The 26,137-nt window shown below is 40.8% G+C and overlaps 1 protein-coding gene across 1 annotated transcript in view; it reads left to right on the plus strand.

Moving 5' to 3' along the window:
* snx7 (sorting nexin 7) overlaps positions 1-25,661 on the plus strand; it is an 86,757-nt gene extending 61,096 nt beyond the window's left edge. The window contains exons 6-10 of the mRNA XM_038793916.1: positions 1,899-2,098; positions 5,151-5,237; positions 5,476-5,580; positions 21,601-21,753; positions 23,358-25,661. Coding sequence (XP_038649844.1) covers positions 1,899-2,098; positions 5,151-5,237; positions 5,476-5,580; positions 21,601-21,753; positions 23,358-23,438 — 626 coding nt within the window. The 3' untranslated portion in view covers positions 23,439-25,661. The remainder of the gene's footprint in view (positions 1-1,898; positions 2,099-5,150; positions 5,238-5,475; positions 5,581-21,600; positions 21,754-23,357) is intronic.
* Positions 25,662-26,137: the final 476 nt, after the last annotated feature.

Raw genomic sequence — 26,137 nt, forward strand, 5'->3', positions numbered from 1 at the left:
CCAGTCATTCCAAGCAAAGCTGCTGGAAATACGATGATTTTGTGCATCGCACTCTCCACATGCAGTGCCGTAAAAACATGTAATCCACTGTAACCTTTCAAATCGGGAACTCCAAAATATGGAAAAACGTTATATGAAATTTATTTTGAGTCCACATGCAGTTCCAAGACTGGCCACTTGTGGTGCTGCAACAGAATTAACTGGCACAATTCAGCTAGCGTGTTGCACCCAGCACAGAGCCTGGTGCATGTGTGAATCCGGGAGGGGACCAACTCGGGCTTTGCGCCAGACTGATTGAGTCACCGGACTCATTACACCCAACGCAATCTGGATCACGCCCAGATAATGATTTTTCAATAATATGGTAATGATATTTCAATATCATTTAAATATGCTGACACAACATTCGCTGGCTGGGCCTCAACCAGGCGCTGGTTGATACTAGTCTCCACAAGCAGAGACCAGTCATGATGGTCACTTGGCCCACTTGGGGGTCTCGGAGGCCATTGGAGCCCTCAGGTGGTCGGGAGCAGGACAGTACCCTGGCGGGCCAGAGGGGAGCATGCCCATCGAATGGGGGTATGGAGAGGCCTCATTAAAGTTGGGGAGGGATGTGAAAGGGATGTTATAGGGGCCTCATAAAAGTTGTGGGGGAGTGTGAAGGGGGGTTTGCAGGGGCCTCATAAATATTGGGAGGGAAGGTGAATGGGGGGTTTGAAGGATCCTCATAGGTGCCAAAGTGGTGGTGGGGGACCTGAAAAGGGGGCCCCTCCGAGATCCCATAGTGGGGTGTCCTCACTTGGGGAGGAGGCATGTCTGCAGAGGGTAAATACCCATGTCTACAGAGCGTGGCATTGCCCATGGATGGAGATGTGGGGGACCCTCAAGGTCACTTAGCGATTGGGGAACCCTTTCAAATGGCGCCACGATTTCTGAGGAGCTGTTCTCGCCAGAAGGCTTAGCTCCGCTTGCAGAAACTTCCCAAGGCCCAAAAAGATGACTAAGCATGGGTGAATACCGATCTGGATCTTCCCAAAAGGCCAGCGGGAAACAGCCTGCCAAACTTGCCCAAAATGATACTTGGAAATGTTTTGGTTGAATTGCACTCCAGATAATGGCCCTACTGGTTGTTAGTGGTAAATCTTTGGAGCTTTCTCGGGCACTATTTTAATGCCCTTTGTCAAGTACAGTTACCTCTCATGTAGCATGTAGGAGGAGAAGTGGCGTTTGAGGAGGATGCTTTCAAAGAGGTATATTTCGAGGAGGCGCACACACACACACACACACACACACACGTGCCAAGTAGGTGTACAAAAAATTGCCGATAGGCATTCCAACATTTTTCTAAAATCTACAAAACTCAAATGCCTTTGTCTCCAGCATTCCAGACTAGAGAGTTAAGTGTACCTTTCTGGTTTATCTCCAGAAAAATCAATAAAATTACAATCATCAATTTATTTGTGTTCTCAAATAATTATTGTGTTTAGTGGATTTCATAATTGTTCCACTAATTTAAAACTGCTCGGACAAGTTTGACATTAAATTTGATATCCTCTGGAGGAAAAGTAGATTTTCTAATCCCACGTTGATTATCTTTTAGAATGAAAGTGTAAATTGTTTTTGAAATAAACCTTGCCCAGAAAAATAATTGTGAAGGTGTGTTTGGGAAGAGATTAATAAATCCGACATTATTCACACATTCAGTCCTGATATAATATAGCCCATTTCTGACAAAGTTGGGAAATCTCATTCTGATTTTCTCAGAAATAATCTTATCCAATTCGGTATGTATATTTTTGGTTGTGTGTATTTCGATTCTTGTCCGTGATTCTTTGATCTGTTTTTTGAGGCTGCTGAGAAGAAAAGACTGAAATGTTTTCTAATTTTTTGGGCTAAAGAACACTTGGCTGAGATGAAGGAATACAGTCCCATTTATGCTCAATGGTCTGAATCCGAACAAGAGCTGGCTGAACCTTTGAAAGGAGTAGCTAGTTCAATTGAAAACTGCTGCAAAGCCATTGAAGGACTTACAATGGGCCTCACAGAGGATTTGCTTCCTGCCTTGCATGAATATGTTCTATGTGCAGAAACCCTGAAGGTAGGTTGTTTTTTAATTTAAATCTCAGGGTCACAAAATGATTAGGGCGAGTGTGGCCAAATCAAAGATTATAAGTGGATTTATAAGTTCCAAGGTTGTAGATAAAATAGTTATGTAGTATTTTGGAATGAACAACGACGGAAATTTGTTGTAAAACAAAATACTGCTCTCTAGGTTATATTAGTTTCCTTCCCAAATTCTGCATCTGAGCACTATGTAAGAAAATAATAGGGCTTTATTAAGTCTGAAGAAAATTTTATGGACTTACTTGTGTAAGGCAGCAGGGTAGCATGGTGGTTAGCATAAATGCTTCACAGCTCCAGGTTCGATTCCCGGCTGGGTCACTGTCTGTGTGGAGTCTGCACGTCCTCCCCCTGTGTGCGTGGGTTTCCTCCGGGTGCTCCGGTTTCCTCCCACAGTCCAAAGATGTGCGGGTTAGGTGGATTGGCCATGATAAATTGCCCGTAGTGTCCTAATAAAAGTAAGGTTAAGGGGGGGGTTGTTGGGTTACGCGTATAGGGTGGATACGTGGGTTTGAGTAGGGTGATCATGGCTCGGCACAACATTGAGGGCCGAAGGGCCTGTTCTGTGCTGTACTGTTCTATGTTCTATGTTGTGTAGGTATTGGTTGCTAATTATGATGATGTAACTTTATTTTGTAAAGCTAAACTTGAACGTTTCATTGCAAATAATTCAGCATTATCAAACAGAAAATCAAATCAAGAATATGCTACAGTGTTTAGGTTTAATACAGTCACAGGTTGTTTTTGTTCTTGGGATATGGGTGGCGCTGACAAAGCTACATTCCTTATGCATCCCTAGTTGCCTTGACAAAATGATAATTGACCGCCTTCAACAGCTGCATTCCTTGTGATGATACACCCAAAAAAGGGTTAGCGACTGAATTTCTTAAGCTAATTGCATGTTAGTTTATTTCAATGGAATGAGCTACGAATGATCTATTCTTAGGAATTTTTAGAAGTAAATTTTATTGCATTCGTAACTATAATCATTCTAATATTTTGGCCATAAAATTAATTTAACAAAATACTGGAAGTATGCTGAAGGCAGGTTCAGTCAAGGCATTCACAAGGGCATTTGATGATTGCTTGTATTTAAATAATGTGCATGCGTACAAGGAAGAGGCAGGAGAATAGCACTAAGTCATACTCATTCGAAGAGCCAGTGCAGACACGATAGGCCGAATGACCGCCTCCTGATTCTGTGAAATGAAATGTGCATATTAATATGTAATCTTGGCTTAGTTTTAATTGATGTATTTTTCGAGGAGGTGACTGGTGTGTAGATGAGGGTAGTGTAGTTGATGTAGTCTACATGGACTACAGAAAGCTTTTAACAAGGTCCTGCACGGGTTCAAGAATGTAAGAGCCAATGGGATCCAGTTGCAAATTGTATCCAAATTTGACTTTGAGGCAGGGGGTGTCGGTCAAAGATTGTTTTTGCGACTAGAGGCCCATGTCCAATGGTGAACCACAGGGTTTGGTGCAGGGTCCCTTGCTGTATGTAATTAACGTACATTAAAGATCTAGACATGAGAGTAGGAGGTATGATCAGTAATTTTTCAGATGGCTGTCTCACAACGCCAGGGACCCGAGTTCAATCCCGGCCTCGGGTGACCGCCTGTGCCAAGTTTGCATTTTCTCCATGTGTCTGTGTGGGTTTCTCCCACAGTCCAAAGATGTGCGAGTTAGGTGGATTGGCAATCCTAAAATTGCCCCTTAGTATCCAAAAGGTTAGGTGGGGTTGCTGGGGATAGGGTGGTGTGCTTTCAGAGGGTCAGTGCAGACTTGAAGGGCTGAATGGCCTCCTTCTGCACTGTAGGAGTTCTATGATTCTATATCACGAAAGCTGGTGGTGTGAATAGTCAGGAGGAAAACCTTGGATTACAGGAAGATATAGATTGGCTGGTCAGATGGGCAGAATAGTGGCAAATGGAATTTAACCCTGAAAAGTGTGAAGTGATACATTTTGGGGAGGAGTAACAAGGCAAGGAAATACACAATGTATGGTCGGATACTAGGAAGTACAGAGGATCAGAGGGACCTTGGGGTGCATGTCCATAGATCTCTGAAGGCAACAGGATAGATAGATAGATAAGATGGTTATAATAATAATCTTTCTTGTCACAAGTAGGCTTACATTAACACTGCAATGAAGTTACTGTGAAAAGCCCCTAGTCGCCACATTCCGTTGCCTGTTAGGGTACACGGAGGAAGAATTCAGAATGTCCAAATTACCTAACAGCACAGGACTTGTGGGAGGAAACCGGAGCACCCGGAGGAAACCCATGCAGACATGGGAGAACATGCAGACTCCGCACAGACAGTGACCCAAGCCGGGAATTGAACCTGGGACCCTGACACTGTGAAGCAAGCATCTGGGATATTTGCCTTTATTAGCTGAGGCATAGAATGAGTGGGAGTTTATGATGGAGCTGTATTAAATATTTCTTAGGCCACAGCTAGAGTACTGTGTGCAGTTCTGGTCACCATACTTTAGGAAGGATGCATTTCAGCGATGATGAGAGATGGCTTAGGATTGTTTTCCTTCGAGCAGAGAAGGCTGAGGGGGGACAATTGAGGTGTGCAAAATTATGAAGGCTCTAGATGGGATGAGAACGTGAAACACCATAGCATACGAGGCTAAGGACCAAGTGCTAGAAAATGGGATTGGAATAAATAGGTGTTTAATGGCTGGTACAGACACGATGGGCCAAAGGGCCTCTTTTTGTGTTGCAAAATTCTATGACTCTTAAGATATTAGACTCGACTCTCGTGCAGGATGTATGATTGCCAGAAACCTGGAAGTACACAAACATTTAAGCTTTCGACTCTAAAGGTAATTAAGATAGTAGGTGTATTGATGGTTACCCTATCGTTTAGATTTGTAATACAGCTCCAAATGTTAAGTATTGGAATGAAACTATGAAAGTGTGATCCACGTGTTACTGAACGTAATTAAAAAATTTCAGTATCCATAGTGCAAAATTTTATACGTAATAATGTAAAGACTATTATATTTTCCTCCTCAGTCTGTATTGAAGAGAAGAGACCTCATTCAGGCAAATTATGAGTTACGAGTTGATACTTTAACTAATAAGAAAGCAGATAAAGAAATGGTGAGTATAAAATATGAATTTTTTCTGTCATGTTTTTAGATCCAAAAACCAGTAATTAGAAGCAAATGTAATTCTAACTGAAATAACTGAATGTAAGGTTATAAATTGTATCAGTATTTAACTGTGAAAAATATTCTGCTTATACTTGATATTTAATTGATTAACCCAAATCTGTACAGGAATTACATTTTAACTCTGTCCCATCTTTTGATTCAAATGTATTGCATACTGTTATCAGCTGGAGCACTCTGATCTAAGCTTTACGTTTGGTGCCTTCTTGGGTAAAAACACAGTGGAAATGAAACAACAGAAGCAGCAGAAGATTGATCATGAAATTGAAGAGGTAAGTAGTAAGTACTGCCATTAACCTGAATTCCATTTGCTTTATTCTGAGGCAACGGCATTCTGTTTCTGTCAGGGACAAGCTATTTTTGTTAAAATATTTTTTTTTTTCACAGATCAAGCATTATTGTAATCTGCAGAGCATTGCCAGAGCATATTATACTCAATTGCTGACCAGTTCTGGAGAGAGCTCCTTCAGCAGGTGTTATGACCGTCATTAGTATGGGAAAGGAACCTTGTGTTTAGTCAAGAGATGCTCCCTGGTATATCTGAATGTCATTTCACCCAGTGTAGTGCTGAGTATTTCAGGCTCCCTCAGGGTGTGGAACATAGCCCCATAAATTTGACCTTTTGTTCCCATTCCACCATTAGGACTTTTTAAGTAGTTTGAATTACTAATCTAATATTTTAAATAATAAAAGCATAAACCTGTAATATAAGAGACTGCTTCTGAAAAGCGGAATATGGCAACTGAATGTGCACATAGTTAAGTACTAAGTGATCAAATTCAATTATTGAAAGGATTTGAAATTCAAAATTCTTGGCTCAGGTTTGAGCACATCAATCTGCTTCATTAATGCAGAGAGAGGAAGCCATTTGCTGCACTGCTGAGGTCCCTGATTTGCCAATGCATGTAACTGGCATAAGCAAATTTCTTTTAAAGGAAATTTTGGAGTAAATTCATAGTGCACATGTGATTGGGCGTGGAGCTCCAATTTATGGCATCTCTGAACCTTCTGGGCCAATTACTTTTGTATGAATAGGAGCATTGTGTCATGTGATGAAGCTCTGTGGACATGAGGCTCAACCAGCTTCCTGTGTTCAAATGGAGGTCAGAAAAACTAGCACAAAATAACAGATTTTTTGCAAGTGTGTGTGTGAACCCGGATCTCTAGCGCTGTGAGGCAGCAGTGCAAACTGTGCCACCGTGCCGCTCTGTTCTATTAAGAAAGTGGCTCACTATCTCCACTTCAATGGCAATTAGGGATAGTCAATAAATTCTGTCTTTGTCAGCCATCCAATCACGAAACAAAAAAACAAAACTCCACATTGTCTTCACAGGAATTATTCTATTTCACAAAAGCCATAGATGAAGTAATAATTTAATCCAACATTTCTCAGCAAAAGGATTGCCTCAAAAATATAAATATATATTTATTAACTGACAATATACACCATAGATCTCACTATAGAGCAGGTGAGTTCATCAGTATTTTCCAAGGCATTTAGGAGCATAGAGTTTTATAGCACAGAAAGAGGCCCTTCAGCCCATTATGTCTATGCCGGCCATTAAGCATCTTTCTACTCCAATCCCATTTTCCAGCACTTGGTCTATAATCTTGTATGCTATGGTGTTCTTTAAAAAAAATTTTTGATTAAAGTTAGCATTTTTACACTACAAGAATGTACAAGAAATAGATGAGATGGTAACAGTTTACATGTTGTTCCTTTTTGGCACCCCCTCCTCCCCTTTGGCCCACCAGCCAATCTGAAGCTGTAGGTGGTGCTGCTGATCGCAGGATTCCTCAGTGGGCAAAGACAAGGGCATTGGTCCTCTTCCCCACATGAGGTTCTGGCTGGTCCGATACCTCGAAGACTGCCATTCTCGGGTGCAGTTCCACCCTCATCCCCACAACCTTGCACACTGCCTCGAAGAAGGCTGCCCCGAACCGAACAAGTGTGGGGCATGCCCAGAACATGTGGGCGTGGTTGGCCATGCCTCCTTGGCACCATTCACATTTGGCCTCCACCTCCTGGAAGAACCTGTTCATTCGGGTTCTTGTCAGGTGCGCACTTTAAACTGCATGAGGCTTAGTCTTGCGCAGGAGTAGGTGGAGTTGGCCTTGTTCAGTGCTTTGCTCCAGAATCCCCACCCTGCTTCTGTCCCTAACTCTTCCTCCCATTTCTCCCTTGTTCCGTTCAGTGGGGAGCTTTTTAAAATCGTCCATATGTGTCCCCACAGTTCCCCTTTCCCAGACTCTCCCATTGACTCTTCCTGTCAATGTCCCTCATATTTTTGTACCCCTCGATCAGGTCCCTCCTCAGCCTTCTCTGCACCAAGGAGAACAATCCCAACCGAACCAGTTTCTCTTCACAGTTGAAATGCTCCAGCCTAGGCAACATCCTGGTATATTTTCTAGTGCAAGAACATCCTTCCTATTGTGTGGCGACCAGAAAGGCACACAATACTCTAGCTGTGGCTTAACAAGCGTTTTATACAGCTCCATCCTAACCAGCCTGCCCGTATATTCTGTGCCTCAGCTTATGAAGGCAAGTATCTCATATGCTTCTTTAACCACCTCGTCTATCTGTCCTGCTGCCTCAGAAACCTGTGGACGTGAACCCCAATGACCCTCTGGTCTTCTATACTTCCTAGCATCCTACCATTCATTGTGTATTCTCTTGCCTTGTTATATCCCCCCAAAATGCATCACCTCACACCGTTGAAGGTTAAATTCCATTTGCTACTGTTCAGCCGACCTAACCAGCCTCCTATATCATGCTGTACTCTCTCATGATTATCTCTCTCGCTATTTATCACACCACCAATTTGTGTTATCTGCACAGTTACTGATCATACCTCCTACTTTCACATCTAGATCATTAATGTACACTACAAACAGCAAGGAATCCAACATCGATCCCCGCGGTACATCACTCAATACAGGCTTCTAGTGTCAAAACCAGCATTCGACCAACACCCTTTGCCTCCTGCCAGTAAGCCATTTTTGGATCCAGATTTCCCTGTATCCCACGGGCTCTTATCTTGACCAGTCTCCAATGTGGGACCTTGTCAAAAGCCTTTCTGAAGTCCTTGTAGACAACATCAACTAGGCTGCCCTAATCTACACACCTAGTCACTACCGTGAAAAATTCAGTCAAATTTGTTAGACATGATCTCCCCTTGTCAAAGACATGGGGTAAGATTCTCCGTTTCTGCAGCCAGGAACGGAGAATCCGTGGTGCTCCACGATGGGAAAATCGGCACGAATCCCTCAACGATTTCCGGTACTGGTGAGGGACAAGCACCGGTGCCGCATGGAACACGCGCGGAGAACGGCCGGATAATCGACGGGTCCTGGGCCGCACATGCGCAGAGCTGACAAGCAGCGGCCGGGCACGCCTATACCCCGACTGGTCGCGCCGGGAAACATGGCGCCAGCAGTGCTGGATCGCGTATAAGCTCACCCCGACCCCAAAACCCACCCCTGGCCATGCCCCACCCACCACTGCCCCTAGCCCTAACAGAAGCCCCCGGCCAGCGGCATGGATCCCGGCCTAGTGTGGCGTCTCTGGTCACTGCCTGCAGCTGTCACGGCAGGTTCTCGAACGCTGGGACCACGCGTGGCCTGCGCCGTCTGGCACTTCACCTGTGGCAATCTGCAATCTCCTCCCTTACCTCACACTGCAGCCTAGGAATCATCTCACCAGTGCTTGGGGATTTATCTGCTTTTAAGCCTACTAAAATTGCTAACACCTCCTACCTCTCAATGCTAATCTGTTCAATTATATCACAGTCCTTTATTTCTATACCACATCATCCTTCTCCATAGTGAACACATGCAAAATACTCATTGAATATCTCACCTACATCTTTTGGCGCCAGACTCGGATTGCCACTTTGGTTACTCATGGCCCCTACTCTTTCCCTGGTTACCCCCTTGCCTTTGATATTTTTATAAAACACAGTGGGAGTTTCCTTTATTTTACCCCGTCTTTGCTCTCCTGATTTCTTTCAGTAAGCCCTCCTTTCTATACTCCTCTAGGACTCCACTGTTTTCAGTCCCCTGTATCTGCCATAAACCTCCCTTTCTTCCCTTATCCAATCCTGTATTTCCCTTGACGTCCAGGTTCTCTGGACTTTCTGGTCCCACCCTTTACCTTTACAGGAACATGTTGGCTTTGTACTCTCTCTCATTCCTTTTTCAGTGACTCTCACTGCTCTGATGTGGATTTTCCAACAATAGATGCTTCCAGTCCACTTTGGCAAGTCTTATCCTATTAAAACCAGCCTTCCCTCAGTTCAGAACCTTTATTTTGGTCTATCTTTATCATGTTCCATAACTACTTTAAATCTTTACTGAGTTATTCACCAAAATGCATCCCCCCCCCCCCCCCCCCCCCGACATTTCTGCCTGACTTCATTCGATGAAATTAGATCAAGTACCCTGTCGAACAAAATACACTGCAGAGAATCAGTAGTGTTGTGGTCATTGGCATCGAATGACTGCATTGCTCACAGTCAAAACAGCTTAGGACACTTTTCCGTCTGTTTAAAATGCAAATCTGAACTGAGGGAACAAAAGCATTGTGTGAACAAATTTGCTGTATCTGAAAAACTGCAATAAATAGCCTACATCACCTAGCAGCTAAAAAAAATTAACCTTAATTTGTTTTTAATGTACCGACACCAGGCATGACTCCAGTAATTAAAAGTGATTGTGGATTTTAATTTGACTACATGATCTAAATTTTAAATCCTGAATGAGCTTTCTTCCGATATATGGCACAGCCCCTTGTTAAATTCATTATTGAGCACATAAGTAACCTCAAACGCAATGGCATGCCCATTATGAGAGAGATTGATTTTTAATGTCTCACTTTAGGCACCCTACTTACCTAATTATCGCCTACAGAAATGCTCACCTATATACTTGAAGTACATTGTTGATGGGAAGACCTTTTTAGAAAGGAAATCACAATCAGCTATATTACCCATCTTTGAATTAATCAAACCGCATATCTGTTATGTATTCAAGTAACACTATTGACTGGTGAAATGTCATGTGATACCTTATGATGTCAGCGGAGTGTTGGGGAGTTTGCCATCTTACTCTGTCAAAGGCACATCTCTTAATAAATACTCCACTATGTTTTTACAAACTTAAAGCATGGTACATCGTCTTAATTTTTCTCTTTGTGGCCACAACAAATGTATAACAGAAGAGAAACCTGCAATGGGGATTCAGGTCATAAACAACTATTGACGAAGATTTGGAGGTTTGAAGAAAACCATTGTCGAGACTCAGGTTGAAAATCAATGAGTTTGTTGCAAGTTTTAAAAAAACCCAAAGAAAACAGTTCAAATCGTAGAGAGGCGTTGACAATTCAATCAGTTGATCGCGACAGCCGCTATTGTGAAATAAGGATTTCAAAAAGTAACTGTCTTCAGGGAAACATACATAGTTCAGAAGAAATGAAAATCGCTTATTGTCACAAGTAGGCTTCAAATGAAGTTACTGCGAAAAGCCCCTAGTCGCCACATTCCGGCGCCTGTTCGGGGAGGCTGTTACGGGAATCGAACCGTGCTGCTGGCTTGCCTTGGTCTGCTTTCAAAGCCAGCGATTTAGCCCAGGTACAACTTCAGCATTTTGTTTTAAAAATGGTGTAAAAGCTGAAATCACTTTGTTATCTTTCAAGCAAATGCTGGAGGAGGTGATGCATGCTCTAGCAGAAATTCCTCTCTGGTGCTGGAAGATAGCCAATATGGTACCATTGTTCAAAAAGGGAGGAAGGGATAAACCAGGAAACTACAGGCCAGTCAGTCTAACCTCAGCAGTGGGGAAACTATTGGAAGAAAGAGAGACAGAATTAATCTGCATTTGGAGAGGCGGGGATGAATGAAGAACATTCAGCATGTTTTTGTTAGGAGGAGGTCAGCAGGGTGCCAGGCTTGCAGTGTCTGGGGGCCCGTGAGACCACCCCCCTCCGGGTGCTGTTGTGTCAGGTCCATGTTTGTGTGGAACTGTACTAAATGGCTCCCTGGCAAGGATTCACAAGCGCGGCAGTTAAGTCCCGGACACCAGGAGAATCCAATAAATTTGTATTTAAATGAGTTGTATGGCTCATTTACATATGCTGATCTGAACCACGTCCAGTGAGGGTAAGATCCAGATCGCGACTTCTCGTGAGATTCCATTGGATCTCATGAAACGTTTTGCAAACTTGCGAGATTCAGTGGCCTCGTCCTGACACTTAAAGCGGGCGCGATGGGGCCACTGAATTGTGCCGCTAGCCTGCCATTACAAGTCAGGTAAGTTGAGAAAGTCAAACAAGAATCTGATGCAAATTTTGTAAATATCTTTTGTTTCTCTCATGTTGAAAACATCCGGTAACTTAATCTCAAGTACAGAAGTATACATACACCGATCCAGTGATGGGGCAGGTTACGGATATGATCCAAAAAGGCATTTTAACAAACATGCACTGATAGAATCCCGACCTCAAGCCTTACACCACGAGGTGACTTGAGTTGATAGTTCAGAGTGGTGTTCTTCTGTGGGTAGTTGAGTAATTGTTCCGCCATGTCTGCGAAACCGAATCCTTGAACAGCGGAATGAAGGACATCCTGGTGTGGTTAGGATGAAGGAGTTGGCACGCAGCTACTTCTAGTGGCCAGGATTAGATGCCCAAATTGAAGAATAAGTGGGGCTATGCCAGTCTTGCTCTACATTCAGGAATATTCCACCCCCTTTAACCTTTATATACATGGGAATGGCCTGCACAGCCATGGCAGAGAATTCATATTGACCATGCTGGTCCAATTGAGGGGCATTTAGAACATAGAACAGTACAGCACAGAACAGGCCCTTCGGCCCTCGATGTTGTGCCGAGCCATGCTCACCCTACTCAAACCCACGTATCCACCCTATACCCGTAACCCAACAACCCCCTACTTAACCTTACTTTTTAAGACACTATGGGCAATTTAGCATGGCCAATCCACCTAACCCGCACATCTTTGGACTGTGGGAGGAAACCGGAGCACCCGGAGGAAACCCACGCACATACGGGGAGGATGTGCAGACTCCGCACAGACAGTGACCCAGCCGGGAATCGAACCTGGGACCCTGGAGCTGTGAAGCATTTATGCTAACCACCATGCTACCGTGCTGTTTGTTCCTAGTGATTGTCAACGCACATTCTAAATAGCCAGAAGTTGCAATCCTGAAGTCCACAACAATGGAACAAACAATTTTGAGACTAGATGAGGTTTTGCAAGGTTCAGAAAGCAGGAGCAACTTGAGTAATAATGGGACAAAAGTTACATAACAGAGTTTGAAGATTACTTGAAGGGGATTGGTAACTGCCATATTAATTCTGCTCCATATATCCAGCAACCAATGGGTTAGCCAAATGCTTTGTGCAATTGCTCAAACACGCAGTAAAGGCATTGAGAAACCAAGTTCTTTACCCAGATGTGTTAACATGAGTGGCGCAGTGGTTAGCATTGCCGTCTCGCAGCGCCAGGGACACTGGTTCGATACCGACCGCTGGTGATTGTGTGGAGTTTGCACATTCTCCCCGAGTTTGAATGGGTTTCCTCTGGATGCTCTGGTTTCCTCCCACAGTTCAGAGATGTGCAGCAGAGGTGGATTGACCATGCTAAATTGCCCCTTAGTGTCCAACCATTTGGCGGGATTATGGAGTTACAGGATAGGGCAGGGTATTGGGCTCTTTTGGGAGGGTCGGTGCAGACTCGATGGGCCAAATGGCCTCCTGCACTGTAGGGATTCTATGAACAACTTTCTAATGTCATAAAGAAATTCCACGTGTTCAACAACTCAAAGCTCACCAACGATGCTACTATTAAAGAGGAAATTCAGAACACAATTAGACCTCATTCAGGGGACCTCAATAGAATAATGACCTCAGCCATCATTCTAGCAAAGACAAGTCTGCTATTTTACACAGTTCAAACAGACTATGAACGGCTTTAGCATTGGCACACTAACCAGTTATTAGCTTCACAAAGTGAATGTACAGAGTCTTCACCAGAAATATTCACATCGGAATGTATGGACAGTGAGATGACAGGACTGAGATCTACATCTGCAGAAATTACTGAATCCGTTACTGCAGAATCGTCACTACCAACAGAGACAGACACTGAGTTAGTTTCACAAGAAATACTACCAACAAATGAACAGGGGACACTTGCGTGAGCTCAAAAGGACTAAATTCCTGAACATCGGATATTGTCCAAACGAGACAGACGTCCCCCGAAGAGACTGTCTTACTGATGTATATATGTATAAATAACATGATGATGTAATTAATATTGTGTTGGATCTGTTCAAATGTTTTAGAGAAATCGTTGGCACTGAAGGAGTAAAAGGGGAGGGTTGTATATTCAGATAACACTATTTGCTGGTGAAATGTTAAGCAGTGAGATTAGTGGAGCATTTTACGGGCTCTTGAGGAGTTCACCATCTTACCTTACAAAAGCAACATCTCTTGAACCCTGCACTAGTTTTTGCGAACTTCAAGTGCGGCACCTCCATGAACAACTTTTTCTCTTTGCGGCAACAACAAATATGTATCAATTATGGTGAAAATGGCAGTGGTGGTGTTAGAGAATAACTGCCTCTGTTCGCCATATGATTGCTTACTAAACAATACAATATGACACAGCGTTGACTTAAGAGGGATAGAGCAGTATATGATAAACAAGTTGCATCACCCGGGGAGATGCCGCCAGACATGTATGACTTCTGGGTTGAACGTTGTCTGTTGTGGCTGTAGAGGCTGATTTGTGAGTGGTAAACACTTCCACAGCTGGCACAGATGAATAATGTTGGCCTTAGGTCGACCATTTTCCCTTCCAGCGGGCTCTCTTTTCCTCCATCTGGTCATTTCTTTTGGCCTCAGCTTTTTCCACACCTTTCCTGACAGCCTGCCTCCATGTACTCTGGTGAGCAGAAAGGACTCCCCATTCACCGACTCAGTTTTTCAACTTGAGATCTCGCTTACAGATAACCTTGTATCGCAGACATTGTGCTGCTCTCCATACCGGATGTCATTGGGAAAGCAGCCATCGTCCATTTGATGCACATGACTCAGCCAACAGGGTTGCCGCTGACTCGAGGAAAAATAACATTCTGGGGATCCCTAGACGCTGATGTGCTTTCAGATACAGCACAACATTCTGTTCTGTCAGGAGATGCCCAATATTAATCTGAGGCAGAGGAGTGTGGAGGCTGTTCAGCTCCTTTTCTTGGCATAAGTTGCCCATGCTTCGCTACTGTAATGGAGGGCTTCGAGAACACAAGCCTGGTCGTTACAGAGCTTTGAATGTTTGGTTCGTTTTCTGTTGACTCACATTCACCTTCGCAACTTTGATGTGAAAGACATGATGTTAACAATTCTGGTGCTGTTTTCAACATCAGAGGACAGGTTACTGGTAATTGTTGATTAAAGCTAAGTGAAGGTGTCACCGACATCCAGAGAGAGATTGTCGATGGTGGAGTCTATATGTCCTGGCCCAAGTCCAAACTCCTTGCAGGCCTGGAAAAACCCAGGCACAAACTGGTGAAAGTGAATTTAGTATGGAATGACAACGCAAAGCCATCAGCAAACTGCAACTCACAGACTGGGACTTTATGCTCTGAAATGAATAATAATCAAAATAAAAGTAGAAACTTTAATCACGTGTGGTTTCCTTTGGGTTCGGATGATGCCAGGACCCTGTGTCTGTGGAGGGAGCTGGGCTGGATTGAGTTGTCCCAGGCTCCGAGCCCTATTTAGATCTTTTCAATGCTCCCAAAGTGACATCTCACCATTGTCAATTTTTATTCATTGTACATTATTATTTACACAAAACGTAAATAAATATTATAAATAATGGTGAGGCTGTCTGTGCTCACCGTCATTATGGAGTAAATTGGATTACAGCTTCCAAAGTACTCATGAGCAGTTAAACACAAATGTGAAAATTGTTGTCAGCAATATATTGCTGCTCTGTGGGGTGCATTGTAACAATCCTTGCCAATGGACTCAGCACTGAAATGCAGTGGAGTGAAGTTGCACCACCACCCACTATTCTTGACTTAATTCAGGAATAAGTGAATTTTTAATGACATAAGTATTCTTTGTTGCCAAATCTGGTCTCTGGGCTTATATATTTAATTTTATAAGTGTGGAGTTGCATTCCTTTGGAAGCTAATTTGTGTTTGAGATTTTAAAAGCTATATTTTTCTTCCTTTACCATCTATCTGTCTCTCCTCTCTCAATCCTATCCTTCACAATTTTCAGTTTGCTTTCCTCTTACATTTTCTAGATTACTCTGTGAGGATTCTTCAATCTGGCTGAAGAGCCTCAATGTGTCTCATCCTTCTCACAGTTCTTAGGCAGACTGCATGCGCTGAATCAAATGCCAGGTGTGAGCACGCCCCCGCCCACAAAGAACATTGCTGACCGCAAAATCAACACCGCATCTTTACATTTTTGTGAAATTTTTACAACAAAAATGGCGCTTCGCAGTTTTTTATTAGAAGCAGAGATGTAAGGAAATATATTGCCGCTCATGAGCTACATTTGTTTCATTTGCTGTTTACTTTTGATCTGTGCAATGTAATTTTTGAGGTATAAAACTCTTTATGGTCTGAATTTTTTATTTCGAACACAAAGGTCCTCAGTTGTGCTTGACCTACAAGAGACAAATTACTAATATTTGTGAATTAAGTAGAATGTATTAAGTAAAATGTAAATATACTTAACAAGAAGCAGTGTAGATAACCTAGAAACTCTATCCTCAAGAGCCTAGGATTCCTTGTATGCTGACAGCACAGTTGAAGTTTGTTTTCCTCTGTGTCAAAGGTAATGATGAACTACGTCTCAGACGAGGTACACCAATGAAGTGATGGTAAAACTGTGCCAACAAGGACCCTAATTCTCCAACTTTTAACCCCATAACTCACTTCAACACTTATGTTTTGGGGGAATGGTCCAAATGCACACTTTCTATTGACTATGTGATGCAAATCATCTCGTGTCACCTCAACTTTGCAACCTCTGCTTTACGGATCGGTAACTGAGACAGCTTGATCACTTCCTTCCTCAGACCCCAGAAGGTCACATTCCATTACAAACCAATGGCAGGTTTCTTTTTGATGCCAAACAGTCAAAAACTGTTCCCGTACCAGCCTTCCCGAACAGGCACCGGAATGTGGCGACTAGGGGCTTTTCACAGTCACTTCATTGAAGCCCACTCGTGACAATAAGCAAGATCACATTCTCTTGTCAAAATGTTTTAACCCAAGCCTCATACTAAAGCTATTAAAATCAACGGTTAAAGACCACTTCCTATCATATCGGAATAAAGTTTTCCTACTGGCACAGATCAATTAAAGCAGTACATGGTTTGTTTAAATACAGGGCGCCATATTAAGATCAAAACTTTCAAAGCATAAAAATCCTTGAATTCAGACTTGGAGGCACCATTAGGATCATAAATTCATCAAGTATAGCTTCTCACAAGCAACTGCTTTCCTGTTTCCCAATTACCTTGTCTGTTAATTGTCTTAACAGAAATTCCATCTGACCATTTCAAAAGTGCCTAACTTAAAAGTCCATAAACATTAGTCCACTCTATACAAAACCCATAGAAATATACTATTATCAAAATTTAGCAGCACACAAAATTCTATGCCGTTTGCTTTGGTTCGCTGCATGTATGTTGTTTTGCAGCTGTCCTACTTTCTCTGCTTCTGAAAGCTTTTTATCAAACCGGTTTAACAACTTTTATTTTAAACAATTCTATTTTAAGAAGTTAATGCTTTTACTTCAGATAATTGAATTTTTCTTACCTGCATGTAAACCAGCTAGTTTTAATTTTATTCTTAACGTGTAAATTAGATATTTTAAAATGGCTCTTAATGTTCATTTGCCCTATTAGCTGTGAACTATTGTGTGTCAGCCATTGGTCACTTGGTAGAAATCTCACCATTTTTCTTGTAAGGTTGTCGGATCAATTGTCACACAGAAACCCAAGCTGACACTGCAGTGCAGTACTGGAAGGGAGTATGCCTGACCGAGGTGCAATCTTTTGGACGAGGCATTAAACAGGGGTCGTGAATACCACCTCAGGTGGACTTAAAAGATTCCATGGCACAATTTATAAGAAGAAAAGTTATCCACGGTGTCCTGGCCAGCTATTATCCCTTTGTTTGATGAGAGGTGACTTAATTGAGGTGTAAAAGATGATGAGAGGTATAGGTAGCTGTTACAAGGGGGCATAACTATAAGGTTCATGGTGGAAAATGTAGGAGGGATGTCAGAGGTAGCTTCTTTACTCAGAAAGTGGTTGGGGCGTGGAACGCACTCCCAGCTATGGTCGTGGAGTCATACACTTTAGGAACTTTCAAGCGGTTATTGGATAAGCATATGGCGTGCACTAGAACGATTGGGAGTAGGTTGATTTGATCTTAGTTTCAGACTAGTTCGGCACAACATCATGAGCCGAAAGGCCTGTACTGTGCTGTACAGTTCTATGTTAATATACAAAACAGATTTATCTGTTCATTATCACATTGCTGTTTGTGGGACTTTGCTTTTTGGTTGCTGCATTTCCTACATTACAACAGTGACTGCGCTTCAAAAGTAATCCATTGCCTGCAGAGTGCTTTAGCATATCCTGTGGGAGGAGCTGCATAATTACAAGTCTTCCTGAAAATTATTTAGTAATGTGCTTTCTGATTGTCAGTTTTATAAATTACCAATGTACAATGTTACTATTGTGAGAACACTCTGTACAATATTACTAACCATCAATAGATGGCACTCCAACCAAAATACCAAGTATTGTAATGAAATTTTATCTGGCAAGTATATACTCTTTGATTCTAAGACTGTTGCTACATAATAAAAATATAAACCAGAGTAAGGTAAAATGATTATAGCATATTTTATTAAAGTGGGGGCTTCAACTTTAGTAACTATATTATTTCAATTTTTTTAACAATAGCAGGTTTCCTACCGCACACCATGCAAGCTGGAGAGGTGGGTCTCACTGTAAAATGTTGCTTTCAGTAAATGCTTGGAGGCAAATGAGAGTGGCTGCTCTCAGATTTTTCCATTCTGCCTTGGGAATGCATATGGTTTGTGCTCTGTAACCCCCAAAGGATGGAATGGCTGAGCTCCGTCGCTAAATATGTGCAGATTTAGTATCTTATTTCAACATGTTGTGTCACACCACCCCCTACTGTGCATATATATTTGAATATAGTTAACCCACAAATTATGTATTACATGATTAGTTTTGTTGCTTGATCTTGTTCATATGAATGGACTTTTGTTTTTAGAAAGATGGGGTACATAATCATGTGACCACTTGTGCTGGATGGGAGACAGCGGAGTGAGCTATGGCTTGGTGCAGAGCCAATAGGAACGAGTTTCCAGGATTTTGACACGGCAACAGTGAAGGAATGGGGATATAGTTCCAAGTTGGGTTAGTGAGCACTTGGAGGGGAACTTGGAGGCTGAGTTGTTCTATGCATCTGCGGTCCTTGTCCTGGTGGTAAGGGGTCGCAGGTTTGAAAAATGTTTTCAAAAGAACCTTGATAAATAATATTGAAATTTAAAAAGAATTACGCTTGTATCAGGCCTTTGACGACCTCAGCATCAGCAATGTGCTTTACAGCCAATGATTTACTTTTGAAGTGTAATCACTGTAATGTTGACAATATGCATAACCAGTGAGCTGCCAGTAGTATATTCTGAACTTGACTCCATAAAAATAATTTACACGCTCTTCAAAATATTTTCTTTATGACCAACAACCTCTTGAGGGTCCCTGGTTAGATTACTTAGTGTCATGTACCAATATGTGTATGCCTATTTCAAAATTTTTCAAAATTGCATCAGGTTCTTAAAACCATACTGGGAACTCAATTTCCCTGTGCTAACGAGATGCCCGCCTCTTTCTAGCACATTTTTCAGTATTTCCCATTTCAGTATCCAGGACAAAATGACACTGACCAGAACAGAAGTGAGATGGTGTGGTAAATACTGTCCCTCCTTTGTCATGCATTGTTATATCATTAATATCTAGCCGTCAAGAATAAAATGATGTATTTGCCAATTAATGTAATGTATGACTCTAGTACAAGCCAGTGTCTTAAATTTCTTGCTGATGATCAGTCTCAATTTAAAAGACCTTTTTCCATTCCCACGAAGATCTACCATTTTGGACCTTTGCTGACCCTGGGAGCTGGTTAGGTGAAACGTATAATGGGTATCGCATGTATGCATCTCTGTGCTGATCCATTCCGTAATCAAATGAGAAATCCGTGTTCTGCATTACACAATTGGTGCTATTTTTTTTTATTTGGGCCCTCCTACTGACTTTTGAACAAAATCATATCTTGTGTAGTTCTAATCGTCAAATGCTCTGCTATATAAGAGGCCATGCTCACAAGCCACACATGCAATTTACCTGAAGGAGATGCACAAGACTTTGAATTAAGCAGGGTACTGAAACATCTGTTGGTTTCGCTGCTGTTTGTGGGGAAAACTGATTTCAGCATGCATGGCACTGAAATCATGCAGTGTTTCAGTAGACCCTGAAATAAGCATTAACCCCATTGTCAGCAACTGCCTCCCCTGCCATGTATTATCTCAGGCCCCACAATTTACATAGACAATGGGCTTAATGCTTGTTTCAAATATCACCTAACCAATGTGGCATGGAGTGCAGAATATGAGACACATACATTATTGTGGGCCTTCTCCAAGTCTTACAAGGTTGGATAGTGAAACTAAAGGACAGAGCTCTGTACTTGGCAAATTTCAATCAGATGAAACAGACCAAACCTATGGAGAGTGGATCTAATGTTATTCAGTTGTTCAATCTCAATTTCAGTTTAGCAATTTTGCACCTCAGTTTCTGAGGACTTGCATCTGGACCATTCTTGTGGCGAAGCTGCTTACAGAATTTAGAGAGTAATATTTTCAAAAAACACATGTGATACTGTATATCAAGCTGCTATAATCTGTGTCAAAAGGAACCACCCCTAATGCTGCACAAAGACCTAAACACTGAAATTTGTTTTACGTAGCCTGCAACAAGGGAAAGTCATCTTCTATCTTTTAATTACTTATTGGTTTAGTTGGAATCTTTTTTTTCAGAAATGCACAAATTAATCACTAAATTCAAAAAGCACATTTATGCATTTGCATTATTATGTACTATCAATCTGGTCACTTGTATCTGTGGGAGTAGCATGGAAGTCTTGATAGAACTTTGGCACTTGGATTTATTGAGTCAAGTAAAATGTCAACAGATGGAACAGAATTTAGAAATGGATTCCAGTTCATCTGACTTTGATTTTGCCAAAGTTCTTGGCAGAGCAAGTTACAGGAAATGAAAGTGGAACCTTGGAAGATTTTTAATATAAATTTAGAGTATCCAATTAATTTTATCCAATTAAGGGGCAATTTAACGTGGCCAATCCACCTAGCCTGCCCATCTTTGGGTTGTGGGCACGAAACCCACGCAAACACGGGAAGAATGGGCAAACTCCACACTGACAGTGAGCCAGAGCCGGGATTCGAACCTGGGACTTTGGCGCAGTGAGGCAACAGGGCTAACCCACTGTGCCACCGCGCTGCCTAAGATTTTTGATTCTTGCTGTTGGATAATGCTTCTAAACTGGAACTACTGCCATTTTGAATGTTTCCAATAAAGCAGTCAAAAACTTATTGGTGGGGACAAATTAATTTTGAATATGTATAAAGTAAATTCACCTTGTCTTGAGGTTGCTTAGTTCTCTGAAGAATTGCATTGATTTTACTGATTTAATTATACCCATTCTGTCAAGCAAGAATAATGAACAATTTACTACAGCTGTTGTACACGTGATAGACCTAAAGGCTAACATCAATGTATATGAGATTTTATTTCTGAATTGATCACTTTACTAATCATCCTCTCTTATGGCTATTTCATATCGTATATTTTGGGGAATATATTGGCACAATGCCTTACAAACAACTGACAGTTTTGAATATATGTATTAAATTCATGCCTAGTTATGTATATTTTTGTAGCACTCAATATTACGTAATTTTCGAGGTGTAATTTTCACCCTTTTTCAAACCTAGATGAATTGTAAAGGATCAGTGGGATTCAATTCTGTCTATTCACGAGTATTTCATGTTCCTGCGTTTTTGTTTGGTATCGGCTAAAATCAGCTTATGTTCCAGGCATGCTTGCAGATTAATGTAAATAATTTTGTTTTAGCTTCAGGCGGATATTGGGCAACTTGAGGATAAAGTAGAATGTGCCAATAGCGATTTGAAAGCGGACTGGGAAAGATGGTCTATCAACATGCAGAATGACTTACAATCTGCTTTCCAAACTGCAGCTGAAAATAATATTCATTATTTTGAAAGGGTAAGAAACTTTTAAATTCAGATTCTTCTGCAGTGGGTAAAATACACTTTAGTAATGAATGAAGAATACTAAATAACACAGGGAACAAAATGCCCTCAAAACATAAGTGTGCTGGTCTTTTTTTATAGCAAAACATAAGCATTATTGTAAAAGCAATTTTTAAAATAGAAAATCAAAGCTGCAATAGTGCTTGGAACTGAGAGTCGGTAAAGGCAAAGTAAAGCCTGCATTTAGTTCACCATACTACTTGATTCACCATAGACTTGTATTTGCCCACCTGACACCCAGTCAGGATCTATTTTTCAGTGAATTGTGGAGAATGTCATCTTCACTGCACGATACAACATTTGGGAGTGCAGCTCTTTGGTTCTGTGTGTTTCTTCAGCAGTAACTGCTAGTCCCTGCACAAGCTAATTTGGGCTCAATTGCTAACTGATTAGGAATCTCAATTGGTATTAAATAAAAATATTGAATTCCTGTGAATGGCTGTAGCAATGCTTCCCAAATGTTTTGATCCATACGAGCATATAAAAAGGAGCAGGTCTAGACTATTCGGCCCCTCGAGTCTGCTTCACCATTCAATAAGATCATACCTGATGATTGTGACCTCAACTTCACATTCACATCTACCTTGTTTAATAGTCAAGAATCTATCTACTTCTGCCTTAAAAATATTCATGATGTGGAGATGCTGGCATTGGACTGGGGTGAGCACAGTAAGAAGTCTTACAACGCCAGGTTAATGTCCAACAGGTTTGTTTCGAATCACTAGCTTTCGGAGCACTGCTCCTTCCTCAGGTGAATTCTCATCCACTACTGGGTCCTCTAAATTGACCTTTTCAACTGTGAACACTTTAAAAAAAAAAAAAAAAAAATATTTAAGTGCAGATTATATTTCATCGACAAAAGTGTGGTGGAAAATAGTTTCCGAGAAGAATGAAAATGAGGTTGTTTTGGGATTTTAATTGTCACATTTTAGATAAATCTTCTATGCCATGGTGCCCAGATCTGTGTAGTAATTTTGATGGCTGATACTGAAGTTTGATTGAGAATAGTGAAATTCTTCTTTCTGTTGTCTTTTATGTACAAGTTGTCATCAATTTTCTGTTTACTATTAAATAATTAAAAATCCTGAAACTTTTATGTTCAATAAATATCCCTGTCATAATGGTTCTGGAGGAGCAACTAAGTTCATAGGAAAGAGCATCATTGTTCACTTACTCTCCAATCCTGCTTGATTTCAGGACTACATTTATCTTGACTTCTCGTATGCATGCCTCTAAAACTGGTTTAGTGTAATAGCAGTTTTCCTACTTTTATAGCATGTTTTTTTACAGTGGTTCAGATACCTGGTTAATCTTGTTATATTCTGTAGGTCAGTTGGCATGTGTGGAGAGAATGAGTCAGTTAAAGTTTCAGATTCAGCCTCTTTCCCAGTGATGATAAAGGGTCTGTACACACACCTGAAATATCATCCCACTTGATCTTTCCATAGTCCCCAACATCGGTTTGCAGAATTGTTGATTTTGTTTCCGGTTGCTGATATGTATACTTTTTTGTTTGAAGCTACCAATTCTATATTTTTAAATTATTTTTCTATTTAGTGTCTAGCTACATGGGAGTCATTCCTGGCCTCACAACAGACTGAGATGAAAGCAGACAAGAATGGTAAACAAAGCACATAGAAACAAATCTGGAATTTGGTCAAGCTTCTGCGTATAAGTATTACTTTTCTCTGATTAGAACGTGTACATGTGCATTTAAAGAAAAAATACTGAACTCTTTAATGTTTTTAAACCTTTTGATGGAACATTATTTACCCTTTTTGCATTTTTTAATTATTTTGATGACTTGAACATTCTACAATCCAAAGAATAAACAGATCATTGGAATTATCCAATTTTAAACTTCAGGTAATGCTTAAGTTAATGCATTTGCAAAATCAGCTATCAATGCAAATAAATGATTCTGAATAATCATTCACCACAAATTCAAAGGGTATTTACTTAAATGAATTTAACTGCCTTAAATAAATTGTGTAGAATAACAATCATTTTAGACAGTTTTATAAATGAACCTTTTTCTCTCCCATGCTCCCCCTGGTTGGGGAATTCTGTTGGAAATTGTGGGTGCCGTCACATCAGTGCAGTAAATTGTGCCATTGGACAATTTTAGTCTTTTTTTTACTTTATGAAATGAAATGAAAATCGCTTATTGTCACGAGTAGGCTTCAATGAAGTTACTGTGAAAAGCCCCTAGTCGCCACATTCCAGCGCCTGTCCGGGGAGGCTGGTACGAGAATCGAACCGTGCTGCTGGCCTGCTTGGTCTGCTTTAAAAGCCAGTGATTTAGCTCAGTGAGCTAAACCAGCCCCCAAAAGGGAAGGTTCCACCGAGATTTGAACTCCGATCGCTGGGTTCAGTGTCCAGAGTGCCCACCATTACACCATGGAACCTCAGCCATACATTATTTGAAATGAAAACATATTTGGGTTGAAATTGGGCTCTAGCAGTAGTACTAAACAGTCATTAGCTAATCAGCAGCAGGCTGGAAAGTCCAGAACTGGGGAACGTAGACTCAGTATAATGGGTCAATCATTTCAGACTGTGGTAAGGAGGAATTTCTTCACTAAGATGGTGAATGTGAATCTTTGGAATTATGTATCACGGAAGGCTGTGAATGTGAGTCAATGTGTATGTTTAAAGGCTGTATTTCTGTCTGTAAGGGAATCGGGCAGGAAGGTAGAGTAACGGTAGATCTTGTCATATGGCAGTGTGGGTTTGAAGGGTCGTATAACTCTTATTATTTTCTTATATGCATTTCACACCCACCCATTTTCTTTTCCATGCACTTCACTTCCATTATGTGCAAACGCCAAAGACCAATTCCACCTACAATTCATTTTAATGGGCCAGTATATTCAGCTGGTAGGAGTGTATTGCCTTCTATCTTAAGAACTACAGCCCAATCTGTGTAACATTTGTAATTTTTTGCATTGTTATACATTCTTTTATGCAAATGTTACTTTTAGAAACTAAATATCTGGGATTCTTAAAATTTTCAAATATTATACCTGCTTTTTTAACATTTTTTTTCCTTGATAGTTTGTGCCTTTTTGAGGGTAATAACTTACATTATTTGATGATAAAAGTACACGTTTATTGAATCCTTAATAATTAAGCCATTGATGAAAAAATGTGGTATTTGGCTTTTAAAGAATATTGTGATTAAGCGCATCGTGGAAATGTGGACTTGATGTGCATCCACAAGCAGCATTTCTTCGACCAAGCTCTGTTAAATATTTTGGACTGTAATTTCTAGGAGTATTTTGGAATAGTCGTGGGCTAGAACAAATTGTACTTAACTGACATACTGGACCAAATGAGCACCAAAAATTTACTATTCTTTTGAATTGCAGAGAATGGTTTCACATTTTTTACTGCTGATTGCTGAAAATAGACCCTTTTTTTAAAAAAAAATTCAAATTATTTTTTGACAAAATAACTTTGTCTTAAATTTAAGTATGGTATTTTTAAATGCTTGTTTAAAATAAAGTAGAATCACAATTTCAAAATATTAAACCTAAACTTAACGAGATTTGTTTTGAATTTTGTTGGCTGACCAGTAAATGCAAATTTTTTGTTATCAAAGTAGAATTGTGAACTGGTATTATATGCAATCTGCGATCTTGTTTCCTTCCAAGTAAAATGAAATAAATGTGAAGTTTGGGTTAAAACACTTTCCTGATTAGTAATATGCATGATTCAATTTGAATATATTTACCTTAATGTACAGTATTGAATTCTGTTAAATGCATTTTTGAAAATGTAAACATTCTATGAGAATGCCATTTATAATGTGGAGAAATAGTAAATGGAAAATAAAGTTCTATAGCAATTAAACCACCATCATGTTACTCTTATTTCATTACTCGTTACTCTTATTTCATTACTCATGAACATAAGAGCTTGGAGCAGGAGTAGACCCAACGGCCTGTTGGGTCTGCTCTGTAATTCGACATAATCTTGGCCTTCAACTCCACTTTCATGACCAGTCCTCATATCCAATGACTCCGAAGACCCCAGAGATTTGTCTATCCCATCTTTAAATATACTCAACAATGGAGCATCCATAACACTCTGGGATACCAAAAATTTACAAACCTTTGACTGAGGAAATTTATCCTCAAGTCCGTGTAAAATAATATTTCTCTTGAGCCTCTGTACACTGTGCATTAACTAGGTCTTTTAAAGAGTTATCCAATTAGTCCCATTCTCCTCTTTCACCATGGCCTGATTAAAATAGTGTTTGAATTTATAAATTCAAAATGTATTACAATCCATTGTCTATTACAATCCATAGACACAACAAATCATACAAGTAG

This window comes from Scyliorhinus canicula, chromosome 4, assembly GCF_902713615.1.
Source record: "Scyliorhinus canicula chromosome 4, sScyCan1.1, whole genome shotgun sequence".
Classification (NCBI taxonomy): Eukaryota; Metazoa; Chordata; class Chondrichthyes; order Carcharhiniformes; family Scyliorhinidae; genus Scyliorhinus; species Scyliorhinus canicula.